A 15,546-nucleotide genomic window follows, 5' to 3' on the forward strand; every position below is an offset into this window, starting at 1 on the left:
CCAAATCAGAACAAAAAAAATTCCATATTATATAATATGTTACATAATTTTGAGCTAAATTAAACTGTGAGAATAATGAATCCGTAAATGCTAAGGGTAACTTATATTCCTATGCATTGCTCTTTGTTTTTAAGAGTCCAACACATAAAATACATCCAATATTTAATGAACTATTTAACTGAGTTCTGATGTATCAATACCAGCATTAACATGACATCTTGTCTAGTCTCACTTTTCAATTGCTAACCACCTCTAAAGAAGAATTCTCAAGCAGGAGAAAACAGTTCACAGAATTCCAATAAAAACGTGATGATTTTTGAAACTGGAAATGGGATAGTATTTAAGGGAGCTATAAATTGTACCAAGAACCCTTCTAACTTCAAGTGACCATGTGAAGCAGTTCAAATGTAAGACAACACAGAGGGGCAACTAGAACATTCTGGAGGAGACATGCTCCTTTAAATGCATAGCTAAGTTCCAGTTTGCTGCCATGTGGGAAGATGGGTCCAAGGTAATCAGATCTTCCAACTTTTCAAAAGAAGCCAGAAATTTGGATTTTTAAGATGTGACATGTTAATCTCTTTAAATGGTGACACTAAAAAAAGTAATATCATGTGGTCCAAATAAAACCCGTTGGCAGACTATAATCAGCTACTTTTGATCCACAGATTCCCAGTGTGCCACCTCTAAATTAGACTAATTCTCCCTTAACCACCAGGGGCTTTTTTCTCTGCCCCACAAGGACACATCACAGCAGGTCCTGAATATAAACAGGTACCACTGAATCAGAGCATTCATGATGCCTTTTTTAATTCCCATCAAAGGAACATAAGACAATCAAGGACACAGCCTCTTTTTCTTACCCTACCTTCCCGGATCACACCCTGGAGTGTGTGGTCCACACTATGCCAGGTGGTTATACCACCCTTTATAGTCAATTGTATAAATAATAAAATAAAACAAAAATTTATAACTCAAAGGATTTATAGGCTGTAAGAGTGTGGCATTCACCTACACAAGACAGTAAATGGAAAATAATCTTACTCTTCTCTTATGAATGAAGGGGACCTAAGGCAGCAAAACAAAGGTGGTTCTAAAAATCACAATGTTCACTCCTTTCATTGTGAATTGATTTCTTAAAGAATGCCCCTACTAGCAGCAATGTTTTCTCTCTAGGAATAGAACTTGTTTCTTTCTTACACAAAGTAGATGGTTAGTAAATATCTATATTCTGCTTTACTATGTTGCTCTATTGCACTAATAGTTACATTTTATATAAGAAGCCTCCCAATAGGCATATGATGTTTGTCAACTAACTGAATATATCTGCCAAAAATAGACTGTTTCCTGATTTCCTTAACTGTGCAAGAAGTTGAAAAAAGCCAGAGATTTTCAAACGTTTTAGCAGCAGGTTATCTTTTATAAGTAAAATTTTATGCAGAATTCTAAGATATAAAAGTTAAAAGTGGAACTACCTTAGTTGAAGGGCCAGGGAGTCCAAGAATTACAAATTTCAAGTTCTCTGTTTCCTTCTCCCCTCTTCCCTCAGTCACTCCCCACTTGCTGCCCCGACCTCAAAGAGCCTGCAGGTATCTCCGAGGATACTTCCCTGTTTATAGAGTTTGAAACTACTTAACTGGGGATCCCTGGGTGGCTCAGCAGTTTGGCACCTGCCTTCAGCCCAGGGCCTGATCCTGGAGACCAGGGATTGAGTCCCACATCAGGCTTCCTGCATGGAGCCTGCTTCTCCCTCTGCCTGTGTCTCTGCCTCTCTCTCTCCTTGTGTCTCTCATGAATAAATGAATAAAATCTTAAAAAAAAAAAAAAACTATTTAACTAGGCTATCTTTTTTGCCTTTTAACTTGATTATTTCTTGAGCCTATTCTAAGTAACATGAGCAAATCATCATGTCCAAAACTGACTGTCTCCTCTGATGACTATTCTGTTCTCATTTTCTTTTATCTCATGTAGCACAGTAAGATGAAGCTTGATTGGTTTTAATCTTTACAATTTACCTAAAAGATCACATGATGTATACTCTCTGGTCAGTAAGTTTTGCAACATTCTTTGATCAATATAAAAACTGTTGTTTCCAAATAATATGATGGATCCCTATACAGATATACTTAAATAAACATAGATAGCAGAACAATAGAACTACATATTATAAATAATAAATGATAGTTACAACTCCTTCATAAGAAAAAAGTTTTAAATCTGTACTGTTTAAATTTTGCTTCTGACTCTCGTGGTTAAAGCCAAGATATCACTTATCACAATGAAGTGCCACCTGAGGCCACCTTATCTGTCTACTTCAGGAAAAAGGTACACTTAAAAATGGATGTGAGCTATGAAACAATCATTAGGAAGCTTCTTGTGTAACACAAGTCAAACTACTTTTATAACCAGATGACTGTAAGTTAACATATCCTCAATTACCACACTGTGTACTTAAGAGGAATGTATTACACTGACTTTTTTCTTTGACCTTTTTTTTTAAACAATTACTATTCCTACAAGCTATGTCTCAAACCTAAGAACAAAGGACAAAGTTTTTTGTTTTTGTTTTTTTTCAAAATAGTAAATTGGCAATCTACCTGAAAGATCCTGAAATTCAGGCTTTTGGCTGAAGATGAGGTAGTTAGTGGCAATGAAATGAAGTAGCCAGGTTGAAAGGCAATCAGAGTGGTGAAACTGCAAGAAAAATGGAAACAATGTTGTACATAATAACCATCGAGGTGATGAACAGGTGGAGAGAATGGTCTGTGAGAAGTAGTGGAGAGCCCGCCTCCATGCTGCCTGTGTCCATACACGATGCAGCCTCCTGCCTACTCTGAGAGCAAAAAGTAAGAGGGAGAATTATTTACATGTAATAATCAAATTACATCAGTGAAGAAACCAAATCAAATGAATATCAAGCCACTGGTGCTGGAGCAGCTAAATGTCTTGAAGCAGAGGCACGCTGGATCAGTGGTTAACAGAGACTATTTGAGGTTCTTAAGCATTTCATTTAAGCTTTTAATCTAAGGTCATGGCCTTCACTAATTGCACTTATATCTGTGCAGCAGAAATAAGATTATGGTTAGCAAAGGTACATGGTTGGCTGTTATCTAAACAAGTTTACCTGAGGAGCAAGCCAAAAAATATTTTGTGGAGGAAATGTCATCAACCTAAGGGTATGGATTTCAGTGTGGACACAGCTTTATGAGAAGGTTATGTTTGAAGAGTTGCTTCTAACTAGGATGTCCTATAACTGTGAGCTGGATTTCCAGCACATTTCTCATTCTGGATTTCAACACCTAATGGAAGGGAAACTCAGGGCAACACGGCCATGACATCATCACCTTGGTGCCAGTCCAGTGATACTCACTGATCCATTTAACCACTCAATTCAGATTACAGTAACTTGCTGGTAGGCCACTTTGATACATGAGTATAGTTCTTTTTATTATTATTGTGGCAAAATATACATAACATAAAATTTGCCATTTTAAACTTCTCTAAGGGTACCAGTGGCATTAAGTACATTCACATTATTATACATCCATCATCACTATTTCCAGAATGTTTTTATCATCCCAAACTGAAACTCTATACTCATCAAATAATAATTCCCCTTTTATCCTAGTTACCTCTAGTCCCTGGTAACCACTATTCTGTTTTTCTCTAAGAATTTGACTATTCTGAGTATCTCATAAACACTGAATTATACAATAGTTATGCTTTCTTTGTCTGGTTTATTGTTTAGTATAATGTCCTCAAGTTTCATCCATGCTGCAGCATGCATTAAAATGTCATTCTTTTTTAGGACTGAGTAATATTCCACCATAAGTATATACCACATTTCATTTATTAATTCATCTGTTGATGGACATTTAGCTTATTTCTACCTTTAAGATAAATATTGCTATTTTAGGGAAACTCAAAAACATTTTATAAGCAATAAGGAATGCTAACCGAAGAAAGATTTATAATCTCAAATCTTAAGGAAAAAACTCAAAAAAGAGGTCTTTTAAAAAGTTATAATGTGGGAATATTTTCACATGTGAATACATAGGTTCCCCTAATTTTCATTATACAATAACAGAATTTTTGAATTGCAAGACATTTAATGGTTCACCAAATTCCACAACGCATCTTAACAATTTTTATTCACCTTAACTTTTAGCAGATAAATGTGAGTGATCTCATAGAGATAGAACCAAAATGTGTACCTATTTTAACAGAGGCCACCAGCACTATCAGATAATTAACCCAAAGCAGATAACCTACAAACAAAAGTTCAGAACATTGCCTAAAGGCTGTGACTTGAAAGAGAAGGAAGTTCACAGAAATGAATAGCTGGCTACAAAAACATGGTTAAAATGCAGAGTTTTATTTTTGATCAAGACTTAAGATATAATTGTAGGTTCTTAGCAAGAGACAGAAAACAGTTCACTGTAATAACTACTTTTTTGGAAGAAAATGTCCAAACCTGATAAAGCAGGTTTCTTTTTTTCTTTTTTTTACAATTTAATTATTTGAGAGAGAAAGTACACACACACACACACACACACACACACACACGAGTGTGAGGGGCTGAGGGAGAGAACCTCCAGCAGACTCTCCACTGAGTACAGAGCCTGACTCAGGGATCTCACAACCTGAGCGGAATCCAAGAGCTTGATGTTTAACTGACCTCGCCACCCAGGCGACCTTAACAAACCAGGTTTAAACTGAAATAAACAACAGAATAAAAAAGAAAAGCTTCAAAAATACTATATACCAAATGCTATAACATTTAATAGCTCTGTGAAGAAGAATAATGGTGGAGAAAATACCCAGAAACTCACAAGGAAAAGATCAGAAACAAAAGTGGGGGCCTGAGGCACCAAGCATTAACATGCAGATTAGAAGTAAAATACTGAGATTAAAACTTTAATCTGGTTAACAGGACTTCACAAGAATCACTGAAGTTCAGCTAGTCCATGCTTAAAAGGGAGCAGAGATAAGGAGATGTCTACCTGATTTCCAAGGAATCAATCTGATTAAGGGAAAGAAGCTTGTCTTACATGTTAAGAGTTCAACTTCATGGAAACAGATGAACTTGAAGGTAGAGTCATGGTAAAGAATTGGGAGATGTTAGGGGGAAGGGAAGCAGAAGTAAGACTGCTCAACTATATCAAAGGTATGAAGGATGCTTTCCTGATAAACTGTGCAGAACTAGCAGAGATGACAATGGAGTGTTTGGGAATTTTGATTATTCAGAAAGCTATTCAAAGTCTAATTCTGCTGAAAGATGCTTTCACCTCCCAGAAGTCGAGAAACAGTGCAAGAAAAGTTAACTAAACTCTGACCAACAATATGAAGTGACTGGTGAACTAAAGCCTCAAACTGGGAACTTCAAAGAGAACAGGGGAAGAAAATGATCCTGTTATCTTGGATGTGTAACTGTCAAATGAGGGACCGCCAGGAACAGAATAAAGGAAAACTGGCAAATGGAGACTTATTCCTAGAAAACAGACAAGTCTTCAGAAACAAAAGTTAAATTCAAAAAGGGCTGGTATCTTAAACTTTACAAACCAAGAGAAACAAATAAGGATAATTACATAATCAGAAACCACCGAGTCAGGGAAAACACGTCAGGAAGAACCGCTGACAACGCAATCATAAATGACATTGGTGAGGAAACGTGTGCATACGTGCAAGCATGCAAGCTGAAGCATCAATGCAACCACCCAAGAAGCTCTCTTATGAGTGAACCAGAAGGATACAACAAGGCAAGAGAAACTTGTGATCATTTTTTTTTTAAGTATGCCAGACTTGGTAGAACGGTAGGAAAATGATATGTCAAAAATGAACTGAGGTTGTAAAGAATACCAGGAAGAATGAAAAAGAAATTCTAAACTCTAGAGGTTAGCTATTTATCCCAAGCTCAATGTGAATATATTACAAAGAGAGATCAAGCTTACTCAGTTTGGGGAGGAGGAGTTGTTTTACTTGTAGCAAGAATTACTATCACAGGGCAGCCTGGGTGGCTCAGCGGTTTGGCGCCACCTTCAGCCCAGGGCGTAATCCCCAAGACCTGGGATGGAGTCCCATATCAGGCTCCATGCATGGGGCCTGCTTCTCCCTCTGCCTGTGTCTCTGCCTCTCTCTCTCTCAAGAATAAATAAATAAAATCTTAAAAAAAAAATTACTATTACACTCCACTCGTTGGCCCAGAGACACTTGTGGTGTTAGCAGAAAACGTGGCCCTCGTGTGCACACTACCTACACTTGTGAGCTCAACGGCCAGCCAGCGGCCTCAGCTCCAAGATCCAACACTGTGCAGAAGGTTACTCGGTTTTTAAATTTGTTTTTAATCCTTAAAATTAAATATACAAGGTCTTAAGACTTGATTATGAAAGAAATGAACTCCAAAACAGTTAAGGAGACAGTAGGAGAAGACCTAGATGCTTTAAATGAATTCCCTTCTATGTCCAGAAATACACGTTGCTTAATGTATTCATCTCAATCTGGAGGCAAGCTTTTGGTGGTCAGTCTGTCCTTTGCTCCATTATATGGCTCCATAACTTGAAGACAAAGTTGTCATATTTTTCTAATACTGGATGTCAAAATTGATAGGGATAGCCAATAATATTTTACAAAGTCCTGTCACCAATGATGGATCAAATATATTCCTATAAAAAAGACCTAGAAGGTTCAGCCTACTGCAAGTTCAATATACAACTTTATATTCCATGACTGCTGCATGCCCTAAAACTGTCATAGGGCAGGGGATGGAATAGTAGAATAACCAAGGGTAGGACGATGCATCTGGATAAACTTCCTGCTTCGCCTTTAGTGAGAATGAGGAGATAATAGATCTCTACGTGGCACAACATCTGCAGCAGGTTCTAGATTTCAAAATCGCAAACCTAGTTTACCTATAGATGGGCCCAGTCCTTTGTCAGATTCATATTCCAGGGTCTTTGTAACTGCAGTTACTCACAATTAGATTAACTGTGTAAACTCTGTTTCCTAGAATGTATAGCAATATAATTCTTAAAAATGTCCTAAGCATAGAAGAAGCCAGAAAGTATGGTGCACTATAGTGATTCTCAACACAAACATTTTTACTGAATGTATTCATGATATCATGAGAGATATGAACAAACGGCATTTTGAAAGGATTTATGAAGTCCAGCAATACCTCCTACAAACAACTGAGAACTTCAAAACAAGTCCATGAAGTGAAAGAATGAACAAATGAACAAATAAATGAGTTTAGCCCAACCATCTCTATCAGTATGAATGACCAATTCTGTCATTTTTCTTTCAGGAACCCTAAGATGTGACTGCTTTGGGGAAAATTCACACTCCGTTAACTGAGCCTCTACAATAGGTACTTCCTATTATGCTATTTAAAAAGAATTAATTATTTAAGTCTTCATATTCCAAAGAGAATCTTTTTGTTGTTTTTTTAGTTCTTCAGAGGTGATTCTACAATTGCCCTTAATAATCAATTCCGAGCCTATTATGTAATTCTTTCGGCTAGCTCAACGAAATCCTTGCAATAGTTCTATGTCCTATAATGCCCATATGGCACAATAAAGCACCATACTCAAATGACTCTCACACAGGCCACTATTCAGTTGAAAAATTTCCTATCAGCAAACCCTTCTTTCTTAGAAAAAAACTACTCAAAAATCCAATGCTTTGAAGTTACCTAGTCACAGAAATTGTTGTGAGGGCACTTTAACCTCATTTGGCCAAACTTCCAAACTGAGACAAACACTGATGTATCTCTCAACAAGCAGAAATTTTTAAAAAGTAGTTTAATTTTTAGAAGACTAAAAAAAAAGTCGAACAACCTGATACATGGGGGCAATTACCTTGGCTTTTTTGAGCAGGTCAACTATATCCAGGTTCATGGATGCCAGCTCCCTGCTCGGCATGCTCTGCAGCTGTGTGATGATGAAGAGCTCACAGATGTGCTGCAGTCGGGACACCTGATACATCTCAGCACAGATCAGAAGACACATAGCCTGGAAAATGCCAGCTGATGCAGGAAGGGAAATAAGAGAAAATGGTCAATAAAGCCATTTCTTTTATGACCTAAAACAACAAAAAGCAAACCAACAACAATATAACAATGCTACAACATGCTACACAACAATGTACATCCAACGTGCAACAGAATGCACAGAAAAAGCCTTGAAGGAGTGAGTCTGCATTCTACACTATTATGTCACCTTATTTACTTATTTATTTTTAAAGATTTGGTTTTTAACTGATCTCTACACCCAATGCGTGGTACGAACTCATAACTCCGAGATCGAGTCACACACTCCGTTAACTGAGCCTCTACAATAGGTACTTCCTATTATGCTATTTTAAAAAGAATTAATTATTTAAGTCTTCATATTCCAAAGAGAATTTTTGTTGTTTTTTTAGTTCTTCAGAGGTGATTCTACAATTGCCCTTAATAATCAATTCCGAGCCTATTATGTAATTCTTTCGGCTAGCTCAATGAAATCCTTGCAATTTTTCTTCTCCTGGCTTTAGTCCCTGGTTTGTTGTTTTTATTGAGGTAAAATAAACATAACATAAAATTTATCATTAACCATTTTAAAGTGTACGGCTGAATGGCATTAAAGTACATTCACATTGTTGTGCAACCATCACCATCATCCATCTCCAGAATTTTTTTCTTCTTCCCAAACTGAAGCTGTACCCATTAAAGCAATAACTCCCCATTTCCCCCTTCCCTTAACCCCTGGAATCGCTCAGGTTATTTATGTTTTTGTTTTTTTTAACTTTCCTATAAGTGATTTTTCAGGCAATTCTCTTTCTAATCTCTCCTAAATTATTTGCAGTGTTTTGTAGCTAGGAACCAAGAACACTGTATGATCAATACTTAACACAATGAAAAGATTACCTTTCTTTCTGCCATTTCCCAATGCAAACATTGTAGTACTGATCTACTTTCTGATTATTCATTTTGACTCATTTTCTCCTCACACCTTTTACCAAGTTTTAAAGTGTTTTGTCCTATTAGTGCTTCTCTATTTTTTCTAACTAGCAAGAGAAGACTCAAAATTTGAAGCTTCAATTACTCTAGTGGGAAGAAGACTGAGAAGCTAAATTTTATCATTTTAAATCTGGGTCAAAAAAATAAAAAAATAAATTAAAAAAGTCTGGGTCAAAATTTTCATTTAATATACAAATTTGCCAGTATTATGATAAAATAAACAAGAACATGCACTCTGATGAGAATCGATACTTTCAGTTTTATTAAGCAAAAACATAATACTGACAGTATCAGCTATAACTGGTTCCAAGTACTCTACAGCTGGCTGCCAGACAGAATTTAGTTAAAAAAAGGACTTTTTTTTTAACTTCTAAAACCTTTCACTAGAGTCCTCATGACTTGTTTAAAATTTAAGAGATTTTAACAACAAATGTTGGAAATCTTCATAATATAAAAGTGAAAGCAATAACTCTGAAGAGAGAAATGGTCTGAAATGTGTTTTCTTTTTATATTTGCTGTAGTAGCTGACCAGGTTCCGTGATTCAGCTCTTGGGTTCCTTGAGTAAGGAAACCACCAAGGCTAGAATAAGTTGTGCTTGTGGCGGGAGCCATCTAGTGGCTGAGGATGAATTAATGGTGCTTCCATGCTGGCATCCCAAGGCTCTGGGGCTGTTGAAAGGATTTTGCAATTTCTCCAAGGAGACTCCAGCTAGAAAAAACCTGCAAGATTTGTTCCAACCGATAGCTGCCAAAGAGGACTAGTTTTTAGTCAAAGATAGTCCTAAGTCAGTAAATAGGGAAATAAATCCTGCAGTCCACTGGGCATCCTAAACATCTTAGGAAAAGTCTTTCGAGAAGTTACCTTAAGGAAAGTATGACTTTAGGACAAGTCAGAAGTCTTTTAAAAACTCCACATTCTCTGAGCCACAGAGATGACCAAGGGGTCTCAGAATTTTCAAAGTCCTTAAAAGTACCTCAATCACAAGCGAGAACCATAAAAACAGCTGCCCAAACCTCTTCTCTTTATGGAAGGGATGGTGCTCCAAGAAGCTCTCTCTCCCAATCTGTAGGATTAGTCCCTGGGTATCACAAAGCACCTCTATTTCTAGGCTGTCCACATAATCATCACACTGTTGGGGCTGACTGGGATGTAGAAGTGATTGAAAGTCCATTGTTGGTCCATTGTTGACCCAATCACCTCTACCTGACTAGCACATTCCATGATGTCAGCTCTGATAAATCTTAAGCAAAACAAAATTCACAGAGAGCTATTTATCAAAATGAGTTACAAAGAAACAAAAAATTGTGAAATATTATTTAATATTTATACTGCTCACCTGGGCAACAGGAGTCTGTGTATAAGTATTCTAAGAATGACAAGAAAGTCTCTTTGGAAACACCATAAACTGGAATCAGAACACTCTTTGCTTCCATGTAATTCCCATTAAACATGGCTGCCATCACTTCACAACGGGCCACCAGGATGGCCCTGTGGGCTGGCACTGTTGTACCTGCAAGGTTCAAAAGGAAATAAAGCTAAGTTACATTACCTTGTAGAGTTGTTATTCTAGCAATTTCCCTTTTAATTAGAGTGGTATCACATTAGGGGCAGCTAAGCTGATGTTAGAAAGCAAAGTTTGGGGAGATACCCAAAACTCTTTAGTTTTTAGTTGAAAAACAGAGCTCAAAAGTTGATTTTGAAATTAACAATTTATGAGAGGCAATTATTTGTTACTTAGTTTGCATTTTCTGAAGATGGAAACACCAAAATGATATATTTTGCTTTTTTTTTTAGATTTTAAAAATTTATTTATTCATGAGAGACACAGAGAGAGAGAGGCAGAGACACAGGCAGAGGGAGAAGCAGGCTCCATGCAGGGAGCCTAACGTGGGACTCAATCCCGGGACCCACCCCAGGATCATGCCCTGGGTCAAAGGCAGGTGCTAAACCGCTGAGCCACCCAGGGATCCCCTTGCTTCTTGTTTTTATTATGAAACATGTATCTTTTCCAATTGGCTTGAAATATCATCATTCATTCTTACCCATGTGCCTCCTAAGAAAACACTGCTAGTATCCTTCTTGGACACACTCAATCAGAAAGAGGAAACTGTAGAAAGGGAACCATCCCTTGGTCTAAGCAGTCCATTTGCTACAGCAAGTACGGCAAGAGGCTCTTTTGTGGAGCCAACGGGAGCATTTCAGACATTATGGAAAATCTGGAAGGGATGACCCGGTCCCCACATGTCCCTCTAGTGTACTACCTCCTCAGGGAACAGTGCAGCTTCTGGGAGAGCCAGACCTACTTTACATTTTAAAGGCTCCTCAGCTCATACCCTTCTCTGAAGCTTATTAAACTAAACGGACTTCTAGTGAAAGCCTGCTAAGCTGTCCAGCTATGGTGCCATCATACTGAGGCATCACCAGATGGCACTCGGTGGAAAAGCAGTTCTCATCACTCTCAGCACCTCAGGAAACCATGAATCCACAGCGAGCCTTCAGAACCTTCAGTTCAGTCTAGATCAATTTGACACATCATTACTAAGCACCCACCATGTGCTAATCGCCATGTTAAGTATTAAAGATTAAAAAGATTTAAAGGACAAAACTACCCTGCTTTGGAGCACTCAAGCTTTTAGTTTGGTGGAAGACGCCAGAGCCAATAGGAATGATAAAGCCTTCCAAAAGTAACTCTAGGAGCCAAACCACTCTGTTCTGCTCAAGTCTTCACCTACACACGCTTAAAATCTCACACCTCTCAGGGGCATATGTTCCATGCTATGCAAAATATTCTCATATATTTTACGATTAGGGGCACCTGGGTGGCACAGTCAGGTAAGCATCTGACTCCTGGTTTCAGCTCAGGTCGTGAGCTCAGTGGCAGGAGATCGAGCCCTGCATCGGGCACTGTGCTCAGCAAAGGATCTGCTTAAATCTTTCTCTCTCTCTCTCTCTCTCTCTCTCAAATAAATCAACACATCTTTTTAAAATTTTTTTAAAAATTTAGAGTAATTTAGAGTAATTCTTCAGCTTCTTTAAATCCAAGCAAAACATTTCCTGATTCAGAAAAGAATAGATTCACCTAAGCCCAGTGACTTTCCCCAAAACCAATAATCCCTTAGGATTCACAAACAATGCCCAACATTGATAGTTCTGAGCTCAATGCTTAGAGCTATCATTGGTACAACTGCCCTTCTCAGAAGAGCAGGGAAAGAGGCTACATACAGTGAACATCGTTACCAGCTCATCACACACCTGCTAGCAGGCATCATCCCCTCTCGGCTCTTTCCCCTCCCTCCCCTTTTGCCATGAGGCCGCCTGCTCTCAATGGAACAGTGTCCACTGATGGGGATGACCAGTTTCCATGGTTAAACATGATTTAATGATTATCCTTGTACACAGCAATTCACAAAGAATCCAAACAGGTAATAAAATTGGGATTGTGATTCTAAGGTTTGAAAATCTGAAGCAGGACTCTATTGGAAAAAAGAAAAGGAGAAGCATGGCTTAACAAACTAGACAGCCTTTCATTTGGGTTAAGCAGAGGGATTTCAGATTGACCAAAGATACCAAATGGAGAGTAGGTGGGGAAGGAATTTGATAAGTAACCTTGGAATTTTAACAGAAACTTTCCATTAATAATGTAGTTAAAACAGAGTTACAAAACTAGCAAGAAAATACCCAATACCTTAAAGCATGTCAAGCTCATTTCAAGCTTTGAATTTGGTTTGGAAAACCATTATACCTCCAGTTCAGAAAAATCATCACTTCTGTTTCTCACCTTTTCCACCTACTGTTTGAACCTGTAAACTGTTCTATCATGAAGCTATAATGCAATACCTCAGTATAGTCACATTTTCAACATAGTATATAAACTGTATAAATACATAAACACTGTATCAAATGCCCAATGAACACAATCCAGGGTTCTTACACGAACCAGCAATACAATAAGGCTGAAGCATTAAAGGGGGGGAGCATCAATTTTCTAGTTAAAAGATAAATATATTCTTTGAAAATGTAAAGGCCTAAAGTATCTTTCCTTTGTAGTATTCAATTGCTGTTACAGTTTTAGAAGCTTTTGTTTTTAAGGAAAAGTGCTTAAGAGTAAAATGAAATTCCAAAGCCCAAGTTTTCTAATAAACTTAACATAAATTATCAAAGTCCTTTGTTTTTATTATACATGGAAATAAAATCCTACATTTGTCATACCTTCTTTGCATTATTTCCCAAGTTTGAAAAATGAAATTTTTAGAATTTTTACTCTGAAAACAGGAAACTTGCCTAGTTCGAGAGAGATTCAGAATATGTACCATTAGGCCTTTATATATACCTTAATATGCAGCATATCTCAATTCTCATGAGCACTCTTCCAGGTAGAAATTAGTATCCCCATTTTATAGGCAAGGAAACAAAAAAGGATCAGAAATGTAATAAAGTAGCACAGGCACTGCAATACGAAATTAGGCACCCACACAGGATCCCAAACAGGACTTTCTAGTCCCGGTCACTACCACCTCAACAAACTTAACACTAAAAATGACCTTTTAGAAGCTATCTGGTTCACCCTCTTCACTCTGGAAATGAGATTTAATAAAGCAAAACACATTAAGTGACCAGCCTAAGGACACATGCCGGTTGGAATGCAAAGCCAAGGCTGAAGCTAGGGTTGCAAACGGTAGGCACAACCTGCCTCTAGAGGAGAAATAGTGCTCCTTTCTGCACACTAGAGCTCCCTCCTCAAACTCTTCAGAAGCTAGGCTTCCTTCTCCTCCCACAGATGGCGGAGAAGCTGGTGCTAGACCCTGCTTCCACCCATGCCTGCTTGTCCCACCTCCCGACCTCGGGAGGCCTTGGTTTCTGAGCTGTGAGGCTTCAAAGAACATCAGCAAAGGCCCACAACTAGCCCTCCCACAGCCAGCCTCTGCATGGCTAGGGGTGCGGTGAGGTACCTGCAACAGTGTCGGGAGGTGGAATTGTGAAAGAAAGCAAGAGATTATAAGGAGAAAGAATTCTCCACATCACTATTTTTCGCTTAACATATATTTTCCTATGTGGCATATTCCTTTTGAAAAGCTTTTCAGTAGGTTATATTAATATGATGTTTGGTGTGAAGGCCTCCTATGCAATTTATAAGCAAATACAGTCTCTTACTAGCTTTCCCCCCCCCCCCCCATAAAATGTTTTATTTATTTCAAGGTCACTCTTATTGTCCCATTCTCAGTGTCTCCTGCTCACATTTCAAACAGAGCTGACTGTAGCTTATCAGAAGGCACCTGGGAAAGTTTCCAATTCACTGTTTGTCTTGGCAAGTGGCCAGATGTTAAAATGAATCTTTCCGAGGAAAAATTTAAAAAGCAAATGGCTGTTAATTGCCATACATTTCTCTCATAAAATTAGAATTATATCTTACTTCTAGATAATACTTATTACATTTGGAAACGACTCCTACCTTCTTGCATAGGGGAAAGTACTTAACAATTCATTTTTAAGATTATGCTTTTAATCTACTGAAGTGGCAAAATTATCCAAGTGAATAATCAATAATGGGCATTACAACAGCTTGTCATTATTAAAATTAGGGAGCATTACTTTCCTACAGAGATAAAAAGCAGCTCTCAGTTGCTTTGGTGATAATTCTCAGAGTGCTGCGAGGAATAAATGTAGCAATATCTATCCATGCCTAATGTAAGCCAGGCATGACCCTCACCGCATGGTTAGTTCCTTTTGTTCAAATAAAAAGGAAGAGAAGTAAATAAGTTACAGGTAATATAAGGTTAAGGGAGCTGTTTCAGATGATTCAATAACTAGTATCTTAAAGAAATACATGGGACAAAAATATACAATGAGGGAATTACAGATCTCCATTCCACACTGGTCTCTAAAAGTTAATGAAGCATATGGTAAGGGCAAACAAAACAAAACAAAACAAAAAACCCACAGACCTAGGAAAATATAAATTTCTTTCCTTGTTTTAACAAAATACTTCATTTCCCCAGATTTTGCTGAAATTCAGCCAGTATTAATCTATAGCCTGCATTAGAGAATAGACATTTCTCCACCCAAAATATTCAAAGCTAAAATAGAAAGTTAGGTTAGAAAATAAGAAATAAAAAATAAGTACTGAACTTTGTAAAAATTGAACTATACCTTGTATTTCGAAGACAACATCAGCAAGCATTGGTTTATTAAGGAAGAACTTGAGGGAAGTGTTATAAAACCACAGGGGTTTTCTGGCTTGGTAAGTTTTACAATTCCTTAGACAATTAATCTATAAGGGAAAACAAAAATACAAAAGGAAATGTTGTAAAATACGCTCTAGTAATAAATACAAAGGTTGGTTAGAGAATTTAGAAAACTGTACTAAATGTCTAAAGAAATACTGATTACCTCCTCCTTGGCACCTTGATTATAGCTGTCAAGAATTACATGTGCTACCTGAGAACGAGCAACACTGCACTGTTTTAACATTCTCAGCACAGAGTGAACTGGCTAAGGGAAAACTCAGAGAAATGGGGGTCCTGAGTCCACGCACGTCCCTGTTAGCTGGGAA

General features: G+C 37.7%; 1 protein-coding gene, 1 long non-coding RNA gene and 1 other non-coding gene across 4 annotated transcripts in view; 1 reads left to right on the plus strand and 2 right to left on the minus strand.

Annotated features, from left to right (window-relative positions):
• The window catches only part of LOC119871108, a 42,544-nt gene that overhangs the window by 13,499 nt on the left and 13,499 nt on the right, over nt 1–15,546 (plus strand). Inside the window, exon 3 of the long non-coding RNA XR_005356671.1 lies at nt 7,304–7,366. This is a non-coding gene — a long non-coding RNA (uncharacterized LOC119871108). The remainder of the gene's footprint in view (nt 1–7,303; nt 7,367–15,546) is intronic.
• The window catches only part of RHOBTB3 (Rho related BTB domain containing 3), a 54,673-nt gene that overhangs the window by 5,955 nt on the left and 33,172 nt on the right, over nt 1–15,546 (minus strand). The window contains exons 8-11 of one of the 2 annotated variants that reach the window (XM_038532301.1): nt 15,144–15,264; nt 10,333–10,506; nt 7,857–8,023; nt 2,598–2,694 (exon numbers count right to left, since the gene is read on the minus strand). In XM_038532301.1, the coding sequence (XP_038388229.1) occupies nt 2,598–2,694; nt 7,857–8,023; nt 10,333–10,506; nt 15,144–15,264 (559 nt within the window). The remainder of the gene's footprint in view (nt 1–2,597; nt 2,695–7,856; nt 8,024–10,332; nt 10,507–15,143; nt 15,265–15,546) is intronic. The other variant, XM_038532302.1, reaches the window with a different exon arrangement.
• LOC119871330 lies at nt 6,162–6,314 on the minus strand. The gene has a single exon (XR_005357442.1). It is a non-coding gene; the product is annotated as a small nucleolar RNA SNORA62/SNORA6 family (small nucleolar RNA).

Source organism: Canis lupus, chromosome 3 (assembly GCF_011100685.1).
Source record: "Canis lupus familiaris isolate Mischka breed German Shepherd chromosome 3, alternate assembly UU_Cfam_GSD_1.0, whole genome shotgun sequence".
In the NCBI taxonomy this organism is placed as follows: Eukaryota; Metazoa; Chordata; class Mammalia; order Carnivora; family Canidae; genus Canis; species Canis lupus.